This window comes from Labeo rohita, chromosome 4, assembly GCF_022985175.1.
Source record: "Labeo rohita strain BAU-BD-2019 chromosome 4, IGBB_LRoh.1.0, whole genome shotgun sequence".
NCBI classification, from domain to species: Eukaryota; Metazoa; Chordata; class Actinopteri; order Cypriniformes; family Cyprinidae; genus Labeo; species Labeo rohita.
The window spans coordinates 24,925,350-24,940,606 of NC_066872.1; the positions used below are offsets into that span (position 1 = coordinate 24,925,350).

The 15,257-nt window shown below is 36.4% G+C and overlaps 1 protein-coding gene across 1 annotated transcript; it reads right to left on the bottom strand.

Annotated features, from left to right (window-relative positions):
- Positions 1 to 204: 204 nt before the first annotated feature.
- On the bottom strand, positions 205 to 15,068 carry itih5 (inter-alpha-trypsin inhibitor heavy chain 5). The gene is made up of 14 exons (XM_051107431.1): positions 14,831 to 15,068; positions 14,700 to 14,744; positions 12,907 to 13,070; positions 12,490 to 12,600; positions 11,762 to 12,021; positions 11,318 to 11,487; positions 10,019 to 10,135; positions 9,603 to 9,774; positions 8,823 to 9,135; positions 6,467 to 7,104; positions 6,267 to 6,317; positions 3,587 to 3,703; positions 2,611 to 2,988; positions 205 to 772 (listed from the first exon to the last, which is right to left on the bottom strand). The coding sequence occupies exons 1-14, from the start codon at positions 14,951 to 14,953 to the stop codon at positions 465 to 467; spliced, it is 2,967 nt and encodes a 988-aa protein (XP_050963388.1). The 5' UTR covers positions 14,954 to 15,068; the 3' UTR covers positions 205 to 464.
- Positions 15,069 to 15,257: the final 189 nt, after the last annotated feature.

The following is a 15,257-nucleotide window of genomic DNA, read 5'->3' on the forward strand; positions in this document are numbered from 1 at the left end:
GTGGATCCCACTCAAGAATTATGGGTAGTGTAGTGCTTCACTGAAAAGTCAACGGTAAAAGTTTTTTATGACATTAAAATTAGAAGCATATTTCATCACTTAATCTCAGAGTTCATGGTAGTTTTGTCTTCTTTCTTAAAAATGATAAATAAAATAAAATAAAAATAAAGTACTGTTATGCTCATTACCAAAATGAAGACAGCCTGTTGTTACCATTTAATTTATTAGTACAAAATGAGTTCCAAAAACAGTCTTATTATATTAACTAAAATATATAATGTATATTTGTAGATGACAACAATAAAAACAGTAAAGTAATATGTTCAAACATTACTGAATATAAATCATGTACTTAAAATACTGCTTATGGTTGCAAAATGTTTGTGTGAATATATTTTGGTCATGACCCATAAGTCCAGGAGATCTGTGTTTTGTGCGTTTGTGTGTGTGAATGTGTGTTTGTCTCAGTGTGTGTAGGTCCCATTAGCCCAGTCTCCTGTGTCAAACAGATGTGACACAACGTAATCATCGTATTGTCCGTCAATCAGTTTAGCCGCATTGTTTTTGGCAAACCAGCAATCTACAGTCTGCTTTCCAGAGTAGATTCGCCTGCTCTTCTTTATGACGGTGACAGTACGATCCTTCACCTTTAAGGCAGGGAAACTTATTAGAGTGGTATTTTTCCCTAGTGTTTCCTGTGTGCTGTTTTCTCCAGCCATGCTGACATTTCCGGGAATCTGCGTCAATCCAATGTCTTCATACAAGAACTGACCTGTAAGTACAGAAATATTTTTCTAATTTAGTATTGTATTAGTGTTGTCAAGGCACCGACTTCAGTAGGAGTCAGTACTGAAATTTTAAAAATGTGACCAGCATGTTGAATGAATTCTTAAAAGGGGTCATGACATGGATTTTTAAATTTTAATATGTTTCTTGAGGTTTACTTATGTTTTTTTGCACAAAAAAACAAATAAATATGTGGAAAAAATGATTATTTTCAACCCTCATTCTGACACTGTGTCTGAAATGACCTGTTTTTTAAGAGGCGTTTCCTTTAAGGTTTCTCAATTATCGTCCCCTGTTATGATTGGCTAACGTCAATGCATAGGAAACGGTATCAACGCCCCCTCGCTATTGTATGTTTTTACAACATCATAAAAAAAAAGGTCATTTCCAGACAAAGCATTATGAAACCACTTACTTATCATTTATGATGCAGCTGCAGTCAGATCTAGTACTGCTTCATCTTTCAATAAATGTTTCTCGATTACAAAACAACAACAAACTCCGAACAATCCTCTGACATGATCCGGGATGCCATTAAAAATAAAACGAATGTCTACTTACACTAAGGTTGCTTTCACACCTGTAGATCGATTGCTTTGTTCCAAAACAGGGATTAAAATTATTACAAAGTTTCTAAACAGACCAAATGTGTTAATACAAGTCACACGTGAGTAAACTGTCCTCTCATTGGTCAAAGTTCCATGGTTTATTTTCCAGGATTCCGCTCAGCTGTCATCCGTCAGGACGGAACAAGACCAGCTTTGCGGACTTATTGTTGCATTTTGTAGCTGTCGTTATATTAATTTCTAATTTTATCATTTTAAGCAGGCGTCCAGAATTTGTCAGGAAAATGCACATACTACAAAGAGAGCAATAAGACGGCATTATAAAATGAAAAGGCGCGCTTTGATATTGAATGACGAAGATGTGCCCACACACAGGTTCATTTTAAGAGGTCTTAGCAAAACAACAAAACTACTGTTTTTCACAGAACTGTAATTACCCATTATACATTGTAATATATCCTGGGTCACTGGTCCGTTGGATCGGATTGCTTTCTCACTACAACCGAACCGCTCCAGAGTTCGTTTTCAGTTGAGCCAAGACCACCACGATCTCAGGCATTTTTTTGCCGCGTATCCGAGTGCAATTGCCGTGTTTACGTATGCCCAAACGAACCGAGCTAAAGGGGGGAAACGTGCCAGGTTCCGAAACAAAGTAGCACCCTAAGTGCAAACAGCCCGACTTGTTGGCAGAGGCTATTTACACCAACTCGCCCACCAATGTGTGGTTGCGCTAGTCAACACTACAAAAGACAACCACCGAACATCAGCTCCAGTGGCGCAGATGGTAAAGTGCGTGCTATACTCTTCGTCGCGATCGACCTGGTTTCAAATCCGCCTTTTGCCGAACTTTTTCTACAATGGTACAAAGACCTCTTATATGCCAAAAGATCAAGGCAAATTTGATTTCTCATATCATGACCCCTTTAAACACCTCTGGTTGGCCATTGTGTTCATGCACTCAACAAATATGTCTGTGATTGGCTACAATGATCATCAATTCACACTCTTCACCGAGCACTTACACAGATACACACAGGGGTGTCTGAAAGCCAAGTCTATCAGAATATTTGTTTACGAGCTGATACATTGGGGATCTGCTGATAGCACGGCTTTCAAAACGCACATGAACACAATGGCTAATCAAAGTTAAGTACTAAAAACCCCTTTAAAAAACTGTGTATTCAGCTTGACCAACCACCCTGCCTAGGCAAGTACCTCACTAGATCTCAAAACATGTGTATGTGTGCTTACTGCTTACCTAGCAAGCCGTGTGTATCCTTGCTCAATCCTTTGCTGTTAGCGATGTAAAACCCCAGGTGATCCCGCTGAAAGGGCGCTGGATTTTTGTAATGGTGGAATAAGATGACAAACTGGATAGTTCCTTGGATGGTCACTGTCAGGTTTGTGTTAGCAATAATGACCACACCCAGGTTTGCCGTTTCAATGGAAATGCTGGAGCTGGATGGAAGGACCATCCGGTCCCGGTCGTCCAGTATGACCTTTTGTGGGGTCACCTCAATGTAAGAGCGGTGTGGTTTGTCGGCTACTATAGTTATGGTGCTGAAATATGTTCTCTGTTCTTTATGACTGCCGGCTGGGGCTGGAGCTCCAATCAGTGCACCGTTCACAGTCACACCTAATGGGGATGAATACATGTATATTAATTTAAAGGTCCGTATTATATTAAAATTAAATCTTAATAAAATGTTATAAAATCTAAAATAAACTATAATTTGAAATAAGTTCACAATTTTAAATAACAATAAATATTATTATAAATATTGTGTTTAATGTAAATCTTAAAGGTTTAGTTTACCTGAAAATGAAAATATCTGTCATGATTTACTTACCCTCAAGTTGTTCCAAATCTGTATGAATTTCAGATGTTGAACACAAAAGAAGATATTCTGAAGAATGTTGGTAACCAAACTGTTGACAGCAGCCATTGACTTCAGAGTAAGGGAAAAATACTAAGGAAATCAATGGCTACCATCGCTCTTTGAGTACCAAAATTCTTCAGAAAACCATTTTCAGCAGAATAAAGAAACTCTGACACGTTTGTAACAACTTGAGGTTGAGTAAATAATTTCATTTTTCATTTTTGGGTGAACTTTTTTAAATTGGCCGAGAATTGTCACTAATGCAAAGCTCACTAGATAAGCAAAAAGAATAGTTGAATACTTGTAAAATACAGTGTCTAAATACTTTCTAAAATAATGTTAATTTCAATTCACCTGAGTGTTTATGGTCAGTCACCAGTCGAAGAATGTGTCCTGGCTCGCCATTAATGTTGAAACACACAGTCAGTTTACTGTGAGGAACCTCCACCACAAAATGAGGGTCACCATCAGCTAAAGACGGATAAGAAAATAATGTATTATTATTATTTTTAAGTTGTTAAATACTTGACTTTGTTGCATGCAAGTAGATCAAATTGCGCAAGCTCGCTGGTTATGTGCAATCCAAACAACCTCTGTGAATTCCAACATTTAACAAAGTTTTGTGTTGTTCTCCTTATGCAACATTTTATATGAGATCACAAATCATACCAACAGAAAAGTGGCTTGTGAAAGCTTTCAGATTAAACTTGAATGGAGTGCATTTTGCTCAACTCAACAAATTTCCCCCTTCAAAGCTTAAAGACTCTGTGAATACTGCGGACATCTCGCTCAGGCTGACAGTGTCAATGTATTCTGATGTTTTGTGTACGAAAAAGAAAACCCAGAACACTTCTCCTGTAATATTAATGGTTGCCAGGGTGTTGATATGCTGTTTCTAAAGTGTTCTGAGAGTTTTAGCATATTTTTACAAAGTTGCTAGGGTGTTTTTAGTTGTTTCTACTGTGGTTGGATACTGTCAAAAAGCCTGCCTCCTTGTTTTGTTTTGTTTTTTCGTTTTTTTTATTTATTTATTTATTTTGCTTGTTTTGTTTCATTTTACATTTTCTTACCATTACTGGCACCTTTTACTTCTTTTATTTTTCACTTTTTTCTTTTACTTTTATTTATAAATATCACTATATTTTCCTTTTTTGATCACTGCTTGTATTGTTCATATTGACAGTTTGGCAATATTGTGTGTGTTGGTATGCGGCTGTTTATTTGTTTTACAATTTGTTTTGTAAGCATTAGCGGCATCTTTTACTTTTCTTTCTTACTTTTTTCTTTTACTTTTATTTATAAATATCACAATATTTTCGTTTTTGTTTTTCATCACTACTTGTATTGTTTTACCTTGATAGTTTGGCAATATTATGTGCTCCTATGCAGCTGTTGGTTTTACGTTTTGTTTTGTTAGCATTAGTGGCACCTTTTACTTTTACTTTTTATTTTTTTACTTTTACTTTTACTTTTACTTTTATTTACAAATATCACTATATTTTCTTTTTTTGTTGTTGTTTTTGGTCACTACTTTTATGGTTTGTATAGATAGTTTGGCAATATTGTATGTATTGCAATGCAGCTGTTTGTTTGTTTGTTTTACGTTTTGATTTGTTAGAATTAGTGCCACTCTTTACTTCATTCATTTATTTATTTATTTATTTAACTTTTATTTATAAATATCACTATATTTTCTTTTTTGTTGTTGTTGTTTTTGGTTTCTGCTTAATGGTTTGGCAATATTGTGTGTCTTGCTATGCACCTGTTTGGTTTTTTTTTTTTTTACATTTTGTTTTATTTAGTTAGCATTAGTGGCACCTTCTTTTATTTTTCACTTTTTTTCTTTTATTTATAAATATCACTATTTTCCTTTTTTATCACTACTTGTATTGTTTATATTGAAAGTTTGCCTGTATTGTGTGTGTTGTATGCAACTGTTTGTTTTATCATTTTTGTTAGCATTAGCAGCATCTTTTACTTTTATTTTTCACTTTTTTTCTTTTACTTTTATTTACAAATATCACTACATTTTCTTTTTTTGTTGTTGTTTTTGGTCACTACTTGTATGGTTTGTATAGATAGTTTGGCAGTATTGTATGTGTTGCAATGCAGCTGTTTGTTTTATGTTTTGTTTTGTTAGCATTAGTGACACCTTTTACTTCTTTTATTTTTCACTGTTTACTTTTACTTTTATTTATAAATATCACTATATTTTCCTTTTTTTGATCACTACTTGTATTGTTTATATTGACAATTTGGCAATATTGGGTGTTTTTTATGCAGCTGTTTGTTGTATAATTTGTTTTGTTAGCATTAGCGGCATCTTTTACTTTTATTTTTCACTTTTTTCTTTTACTTTTATTTACAAATATCACTATATTTTCTTTTTTGTTGTTATTTTTGGTCACTACTTGTATGGTTTGTATAGATAGTTTGGCAGTATTGTATGTGTTGCAATGCAGCTGTTTGTTTTATGTTTTGTTTTGTTAGCATTAGTGACACCTTTTACTTCTTTTATTTTTCACTTTTTACTTTTACTTTTATTTATAAATATCACTATTTTCTCTGTTGTTTTGGTCACTGTATTGTTTGTATTGATAGTTTGGCGATGTGTGTGTTGCTATGCAGCTGTTTGTTTGTTTGTTTGACGTTTTGATTTGTTAGCATTAGTGGCACCCTTTTACGTCATTCATTTATTAATTCCTTTACTTGTTTATTTATTTATTTAACTTCTATTTATAAATATCACTGTATTTCCTCTTTTTTTGTTTTTGGTCAGAGCTTAATAGTTTGGCAGTGAGGGGTTGTTGAAATCTTGCCTTTTTCCCATCAGTCCTCAAACACAGGCTTGTAAATTAGAGCCCTTACGCAACTCTCAGTATCAATTAACTGCGCTCTGATGAGGCCTCTTTACCTGAACTTAACAAATTACAAGCCACCCAGCCCATGTGAACAGACACTACTGCAACTTTCAACTACCCTCACTCACATTCGCACTGAAACACAAAGCAGATGTAGAAAAATGGAGAAATACCGGAAGTTTTGGATATGGTGACAGACTTCTTGGCTGGTTTTCTGACGCCACCTGGAGATAAATGGAAAACGGTGAAATCGTTATGGATTGTTTGAGTCACCTTAATATTTTCAAGACCGATTGTGTAATGACAATCATAATGATCCTAAATCTGATCTAAAACAAATGTTTTACTTTTTCTCCAGTTTAAATAAACACACTTGTTGCCTTGGAGACTGCAGAAATCGGCTTGGGCGGTTGATTTCTGTGCAGGCTCTGGGGTGTTGGACTGTTATCGTCTTCTGACAGCTGATTGGATGACTCAACAGGGGGCGGAGCCTCAGTGGCCTCTGCAGCCTCTGCCTCTTTCTGCGTCTGTGCTAAAGTTCCATCAGCCAGCACTTGTGGTTTCTCCACTATCATTTGGGTGAGTGGCGTGAGAAAATTATACGCTAACGAAAGATTTTTAGCGTGTTGTGTGTAGTTTTCCCGCTCTGCGCTCGTCTGGCTACGCAGTCGTCCTTTTAGCCCGTCTTTTACGCTCAGGTATCCCCACAGGCGTTCCACATAACCGTTTGCGTTTGGACCCACCTCTGCTTCCGCTAGGCGCCGTTCAGTTTTCTGCTCTTGCTCGTGTATTGACACGTCTTTCTCCAGCACGATGCTTCGCTCGCTGTTAATGGCGGTGACCTGAACGTGTAACGAGTCTGAGCTGCGATTGGTTAATTTTCCGGCTACAACAAGCTCAGAGCCATTGAAGTAGTTTGTGAAAAGGTTCTGGGTGATGTATTCCACCGCATCTTCAGAGTATTCCACCCGGATGTCAGATAACAACGGAGTGCCGATCTCATCGTAGAAGCTATAGAGATGAGAAGATAGTTGGGAATGAACAATAAGGTCACAATGCAACAGTGCTGCTTCAGTTTGAGAGTTAATAAGTCATGTATTCTTTACGTTAAACTTGTTGAACTTAAGAGCGGGGCCCAATTGTTAAGCCTTGTGCAAAGATTTGTCTTCCAATTGCGTCTCATATAACTTTTGAGCTTTAACCTTTACTTTTAAAGGGATAGTTCATCCGAAAATGAAAATTCTGTCTTTGATTTCTCACCCTCATGTCGTTCCTAACCCGTAATACCTTTGTTCATCTTCGGAACTCAAGATATTTTTGATCAAATCTGAGATCTTTCTGACCCTGCATAGACAGCAACGTAACTATCACGTTCAAGGCCCAATTCCGATTCTGCTAATCGATTTTGATACTTATCGATTCCCAGTTTCGATTCCACTGTGGTTAAAAAACATTTAGATGTCTCTTTTTGCAAAACATTTCATTGCTGTTGAATGCCATGAACAAAAATAAACCGGCTACATAAAAACCAGACTCGATTAAGAGCTTTTTGTGTGCAAAAAAAGATTTTTTTTTGAGGTTGTAGTTCTCTCACAATTCTGAAGAAAAAATATTAGACAACTGAACAGAATCTCGTGGAATTTATGAATGGAATTATTCAATGACTAACTCAAGATTTACTTGTTTAGTTACTGGATGAATCAGTGTTTTTGAACGAATCTCTTGAATGAATGATTCAAAAACAAACAGTTTTTTATAAAAGTCCCTTTTCGCCACCTAAAAAAAAAGATGCTTACACAGGAATTGATAGGTGGAATTGAAATTTTGATTTTTAGAAGTATCAGATTCCTGACCTTAAAGGGTTACTCCACCTCAGAATGAAAATTTTGTCATTAATCACTACCCCCATGTTGTTCCAAACCTGTAAAAGTTTTGTTCATCTTCGGAACACAATTTAAGATATTTTGGATGAAAACCGGGAGGTTTGTGACTGTCCCACTGACTGCCAGGTAAATACGTGTCAGCGTAGCGCCATTTTGGACAGTGTCTCCGAAATGGCGCTACACTGGCGCTGAGGAGATGAATTGTTGAATAAAAACTTTATTTTTTGTACGCAAAGAAAAAAAAATTCTCATCGCTTCATAAAATTCAGATTGAATCACTGATGGCAGATGGACTATTTTGATGATCTTTTATACTTTTCTGGGTCTTGACAGTGGTATTTACCTGTCAGTCAATGGGACAGAGCCTACCGGTTTTCATCCAAAATATCTTACATTTTGTTCCGAAGATGAACGAAGCTTTTATGGGCCTGGAACGACATCGGGGTGAGTGATTAATGACAAAATTTTCATTTTGGGGTGGAGTAACACTTTAAGTTTATGATTCTGGAATTTGGAATTGATTTTCAGTACCCAGCCCTATCAATGGTTCACGTGCAGTGTTATGAAGCTACGAGAATACTTTTTGTGCCCAATGAAAACAAAAATAATGGCTTTATTCAACAAATTCTCCTCTTGAGTCCCTCTACTGTGTCAAAATAATACTTTTTGTCAGTTTGAAACTTGATGTCTAAAATAATACTTAGGACATTCTGCTATAAAAGTCTTATGAGTTTAGAACGGCATGAGGTTGAGATGACAAAAATATTTATTTTTGCCCAAACTTACTCTTTAATCAGTTCATAGACTCACAAAGTATGTTTTTAATGGTGACCACATGTTCCTCACCCCTTGAGCATGACTTTGGCATCTGCATCCTCTGGGATTCTCCTCATGGTTCCACAGTTTTCCAGGGACATTCTCTCCAAGAGCTTGTAGTCTACATCATCACCCATTCCAATGGTGAAGAGGCAGAACTTCTCCTGCACTGCTGCTTTGGTGTTGCCAATGATGACCGGGCTCTGAACAACACCAACTGTGGGCCGCCCATCGGTCAGGAAGATTATGAGTGACACGCTGTTGTGATGGGACTCTTCTTTGCTGGAGAGATAGTCACTGAGTAAAGCTGAGCCTGTCTGAATGCCACCATTGATGTCAGTGCCTGAGAAGATCAACAAAGAAGTTCAACAAATATTGAAACTCTGTAATTATTTATTTATCCTCATGTTATTCCAAATCACTATGCATACAGTTCATAGTAACCAGGTTTGTCAAGCTCCAAAAAAGGACAAAAAAACAATAAAATACTATAAAACCTATATCTATCTATCTATCTATCTATCTATTTATCTAGATGCTTATATTTTGATTTGATTTTTTTTTGTTATATTTTCAGTTTTCATTTTAATTTTCAGTTAAGTTTTAGTATATGTGATATTTATTAGTTTTTGTTTTTCTGAAACATTTCTATTTAGCTTTAATTTATTTTTGTTCCAGTTGTTAGTTGTAGTAATTTTAGTACTTCAGATTCAAAGATATTTATTTAAGTAATTTGTATTTTATTTATTTATTTCATATTTATTTATTTTTTGAAACAGGGTGTGTTTAGGAGTGTGTAAGATTTTCTACCTCCAGTGGGTGAGATCATGTAGATGAACTTCTTGGCATCGCGTATATTGTTGGGTGTGACGGGCACAAGTTTTCCTGGCTGCCACACGCGGATGCGGTTGGAAAAAGTGACAAAGTTGAAGTGATCATTGGGCCGCAGCTCGCGTAGGATCGTGAACAGAGCTTCTTTGGTCTGAATGAAAGATATTAAAAAAGGACTCTTGAACTTTGTCATTTTGCTATGGAATGGGTGTGTGTATCTGTGTGTCCAGCTATGAGATCACAAGAACCAGCTGGGGAAAAACAGATCACAATATCATTCCCTCCTTCAGAGAACGAAATGCTGCAACTCTGAAATGCTGAATATAATTTCAGTGTCGTTCGACTGAGCGTGGAGAACTGATTGCTTCAATCTGTGTCAGTGACAGAATATTTACCTGTCTGATTTTGGTTCCAACCATGGAAGCGCTGGTATCAATCACAAATACAACATTCTTCGCCACGACAGGCAGGTCTTTGGGGGCAAAATAGTGTACAAAATGTCCATCTAGCACCTGAAAGAAAGCAGATACTTTTTCAGGCATTTAATCTTTCTAATGTGTGTGTACACAAGAAAGCAATGAGCTCAGTGTGCTGGAGGAGTCTGAAGTCTTTAGTGACTATATCACTTTCTGAATGGACTTCAAAAATGTTGGGAGAGAAGAAAAGGCAAAACAAAGCTAAGTTAAAAGGAAGACAAAAAAGCAAAATACCTTACATTTTAGAGACAAAGTCAATAAATAACACAATGTTGAGGTCAAAAGTTTACATACACCTTGCAGAATCTGTAAAATGTCAATTATTTTACCATACAAAATTAATGTTATTTTTTATGTAGTACTGACCTTGTCTGCTGTTCTCCAGAAAAATACTTCAGGTCCCACAGGTTATTTGGTTATTTGAACCCTTTTCAACCAGGACTGTATGACTTTGAAATCCATCTTTTCACACTGAAGACAACTGAGGGACTCATATGCAACTATTACAGAAGGTTCAAACGCTCACTGATGCTCCAGAAGGAAACACAATGCATTAAGAGCCGGGGGTGAAAACTTTTTGAATTTGAAGATCAGGGTAAATTTAACTTTTGTATTCTAGGAAACATGCAAGTATCTTCTGTAGCTTCTGTAGGGCAGAACTAAATGAAATGGAAAAAAAAAAAAAAGAGAAAATAAGAAAAATGTACAAATCTTCATTCTGTTCAAAAGTTTTCACTTTTCTCTTAATGCATCGTTTTTCCTTCTGGAGCATCAGTGAGCATTTAAACCTTCTGTAATAGTTGCATAAGAGTCCCTCTGTTGTCCTCAGTGTGAAAAGATGGATTTCAAAATCATACGGTCACTGTTGCAAAGGGTTCAGATCCACAAAAATTCTGAAAAACCAAAGAATTTGTGGGACCTTAAGGATGTACAGAACAGAATGTACTCATGAACAACCATCACCGAAATAAAACTAAACAGTGTCATTTCTATAAATTCAACTATTATATTCTCTTGTGGACTATATGTATTTTATGTGAAATATCTTTTTCAGGTCAGTACTAAATAAAAAATAACATGCATTTTGTATGATTCCTCTTATTTTGGTAAAACAACAAACATTTTGGACATTCTGCAAGGTGTATGTAAACTTTTGAACTCAACTGTATGTTAATAATATACAATTAAATATATTGTGTATATGCGTGTATGTGATACCTGAATATCACCAATGCCAATTTCTCTCTCTACGTCATAGCGCACCACAAATTCTCCCAGCATGCCGTTCGTCGCAATCTTGACCTGCTGGGCAATGTTGGGAGTGAAGCTAATCTTGCAGAAGGTTTCGTTTTGTTTGACCACTGTGGAAACTGGTGGTCCTACTTTACCTGCAGAAGGGTAAGATGTAAACAAAAGATCATGTGTCATTTAACATTTGACAGCTTGAACTAATCTATCTGAAAAGTTTTTTTTTTTTAAAATGTTTTATTTATAGGTGTACCCTTTTAAAAACTGGAAAAAGTGGAATAAATGTGACTAGAACTGGTGCCATCTATCTTGCAGTTGAATGAAATGTTGCAATATTGTCAAATATTTGAAGCCATACCAGTGACAGCACATCTAAATACACACTCAAGAATCAAATGAGACACAGCTGGTTACCATCTGCTTTCCCATTGCCATTGGAAGATGGAGTTTTGCCATTTCGTAGGGGTAAAACTTCAAGGTAAGTGATGTGAGAGTGTTCCACTATAGTAACGCCCACGCTGAGTTTGCCGACCAACTGCATTGGCCGAATACTAGTCACATGCTCGTAATGTCCCAATCGTCTCTGCAGCAGCTCTTCGTAGGTCAGGAGGAAAACGGCACGGTTGCGTCCAGGAATGGTGACCTCCATTCGAAACACCTCCATCTCACCCTCACTGACAAGGAGAGATGAAAACATTACTCTAAAAAAATCTGAACGTCTTGCCAAAAGAATATGTCAAAAGGTTTGCCAAACCACATTTCAATGAAGCCTATCTTTGGGAGAAAATATGTTTCAGATTTCTAAGTATATTCCAGATTTCTCATTTGCTCACTTATAAGCTAATTAAATACACATGTAAGAATTTAAACAAAAAAATCGCTTTTTGTACATATTGAAGAGTAAATAATGCAATGAAAATACACTTGAATTCTCAGACTTTCCACAAGGGGTGCTACAGGAAGTATAACCATATGGTCTCCTATGGTCACTTTTCTCTTTCAGTACAACTGAAGTCATGGCAGAGCTACAGATTGAAGAGAACCTTGCTGAGCAGGTTAGTTAAACTGGAAATAATTAGAACTAGCTACCTGAATAATGACACAAATGGTACAAACATTTGAGGGTAACTCGCTATCTTCACCTCTGCTCTGGTGTGGTCTTGTTTTTCTTGCCATTGTTTTCTCCACCTTCCTTCTTAATTTTCTTCTCTTTGGCCTTCACCTGGCTGGGAAACACTCGTCCGCCCACAATCCTTGGGCACCACACCAACAGCATGAAATGAGAATTTTTATTAATGCCATGGAAACAACAACATTTTGCCACAAGTGGCGTATAAATATTTCTTGTGGTCAACAAAAGTCTAAACTCTCTCAGGCCCTTCAATAACCTCTCTCAAAATATAAACACAGTATTGGAGTCATTGACCAAGCCATTAACAGGCCAGTTGCAGTTGCAAATTATATTATAGACCTTGTAGCTAAACTGGGTCATTCCCAGGAAACAGGAAATCAAATATATCTAGTCTTTGCCTAAGTTTTGTATATATTTTCACACTTACATGGTAAAGTTGGTGATGTATGCAGCAGTGGGAATGTGAAACTGAAAGACCCCCTGAGTCGCAGCCGAGTGTCTATTGAGCATGCTACATGACACCGCGGTGAAGGCATAGCGGGAAATGATGGTGGTCTGGACAGACAGCTCCTGAATGTGCGGTTTAGTTTCCTGGCAAACAGAAGCAAGTTATGGCCATAAATAAAATATACATGAATATTTAGAATAGTTGTCATGAAAATATGTGTGATGTAGCCAAGTGGTTTTCCTAAAGATCTAGGCTGATTGCCAAATAACTATTGGGTCAAGTCCTCAAAAAATGTTTCGTATAGTTTCCACCAAAATATCAATTAGTGTCAATACATTTAAAGTGTAGTAAAAGTTGGTTCAGAAAACGATGGGGCTTGCTGTCACACTATATAGGGTAAGTTTTCACAATCTAACCTTTAACTGAACAGCTCAGTTGATGCTTTTTAACATCAAACTGACGTTGTCTTAAGTAGAGCTGGTTATAGCAGAACTGAACTTCTTTCATAACTGATGAACTTTACACAGTTATTGAACTGAACTGAACCAACACTAAGCTGAATAATGACACTATTGTCTTTTCAGAGCTTGCTTACAGCAGAATTTGGATTTGCCTCATATTTGATGCAGTTTTCATCATTAATTCTGTTATTTTCCTGTGTATTACTGTGAATCTGCTTTGAAACTATGTTGTATAAATGTGTGTGACTTGAAATTTAAACAGTTAAAAAAACATGAGAAATCAGTGTTTGAGCCAACACATATTGTCATTTTCATTTGTATACATTTACATTTAAACACCCATGTGAAAACTTCTCTAACTAAAAATTTAATATTTTAATTAAAAAAAAAAAAAAATCTCGTTAAATCTAGTTAATGAATTTTAAATGACACAGCTGGTGTCGGCCAAATCATCTGTTTGCTTAATGTAATACAGGATAGATATAAACCTTTCATACCTGTGGAAAAAATTACAAATGAAGACTTCAGATGCAAAACCAGCTAAAAGCCATCTTGTTCAAAAATGAGATAATGATACTGACTGAATGCTCCTGTCACATACTATATGTCTATCAAATACTTTTACTTCAAACTTGCCAAATTTCAGCCTCAGCCCAATCAGAAGTACCAGTACTTGCATAGAAACCTATACAAAGTAGCCAGAAAGAAATGCTCATTTTAAAGAAATACGTCAGATGGATTTAGCTGGTTTTGCATCTGAACTCAAATATCATGTCTTTGCAGAATGTTCCTATTGGAAAGACTGAACAGAATGGAACAGTTCATAGTGATTAAACTTTATAAACTCTGTTTGCTTTAAATAAATGAATGCCCAAGATTTAAACTGTCCGTGTTTCTATTTGTGTTACTACCCACACTAATGCAGTTACAATCTCGTTGTTGGTTGTAACAAAACTCTTGTACTTGACAGTAGTTTACAATTTATAGATAAGGTACAGATTTCTATCCTACTCTGAGTTCTAGCATACAAATGTGGGAATATAGTATCAAAGTTTACCATACCTAGGGCAAAAACTCATTAAGTAAAATGCGTTTAAAAGGCGTGCTACAACACTCTTCATCAACCGCTGAGGAACAAAAAGCGCGCAAAAGTTAAGTGTTAAGAATAAAATATTAAGTGCAGATGTCTTAAAAGTCAATAAATAAATCGCCAATATGTAAAACAAAATTACGCAAATAATCTCGACTGTTTTACAGTCACACAAAGCTTCAAACCCCGATGGAGAAAGCGCAGGTGTCTCTTGTTTTTACCTTGGTTAGAAGCGTTTTCACCTGCCGCGGGATTCTGAGAGGAGCCTGAAGACAAACACAAGACTAGTAAGATCCTAGATATGACTATTCATGATGACATTTTCATATATGAAATGCAAGAAAAATCCTACAGCGTTTGAATCCGTGTCTGAAATCGTGTATTCTTCAAAGTCCACATCCTCTGACAATTCAGTATCCTCAGTTTGGCACTGAAAAACCGGAGACAAATACAAGACAAGGAATATGAGAAGCATCTTAAGATGTGATATATCACGAACTGGCTGCTCTCTGAAGTGGGTCGAGTGTAGTCTACTTCAGTGGTCCTGGAGTGTGAACAGGGCGGTTATTGCGTCCCACCCATCCAAACACACTGGTCTTTAGGGAGGCAGCTCTAGTGTTTTTGGTGTCTAGACACTTGCGACATTCTCATCTGTCTTTTTCAAACATGAGAGTGGCCCCTATACTATCTTCTACTGCACTTTGCACAAATGAAATAACCTGGGTAGACAAGTTTAGTTTAAAAGAGGTGTCTAGATAGAGTAGAATTTAGGGATTAGT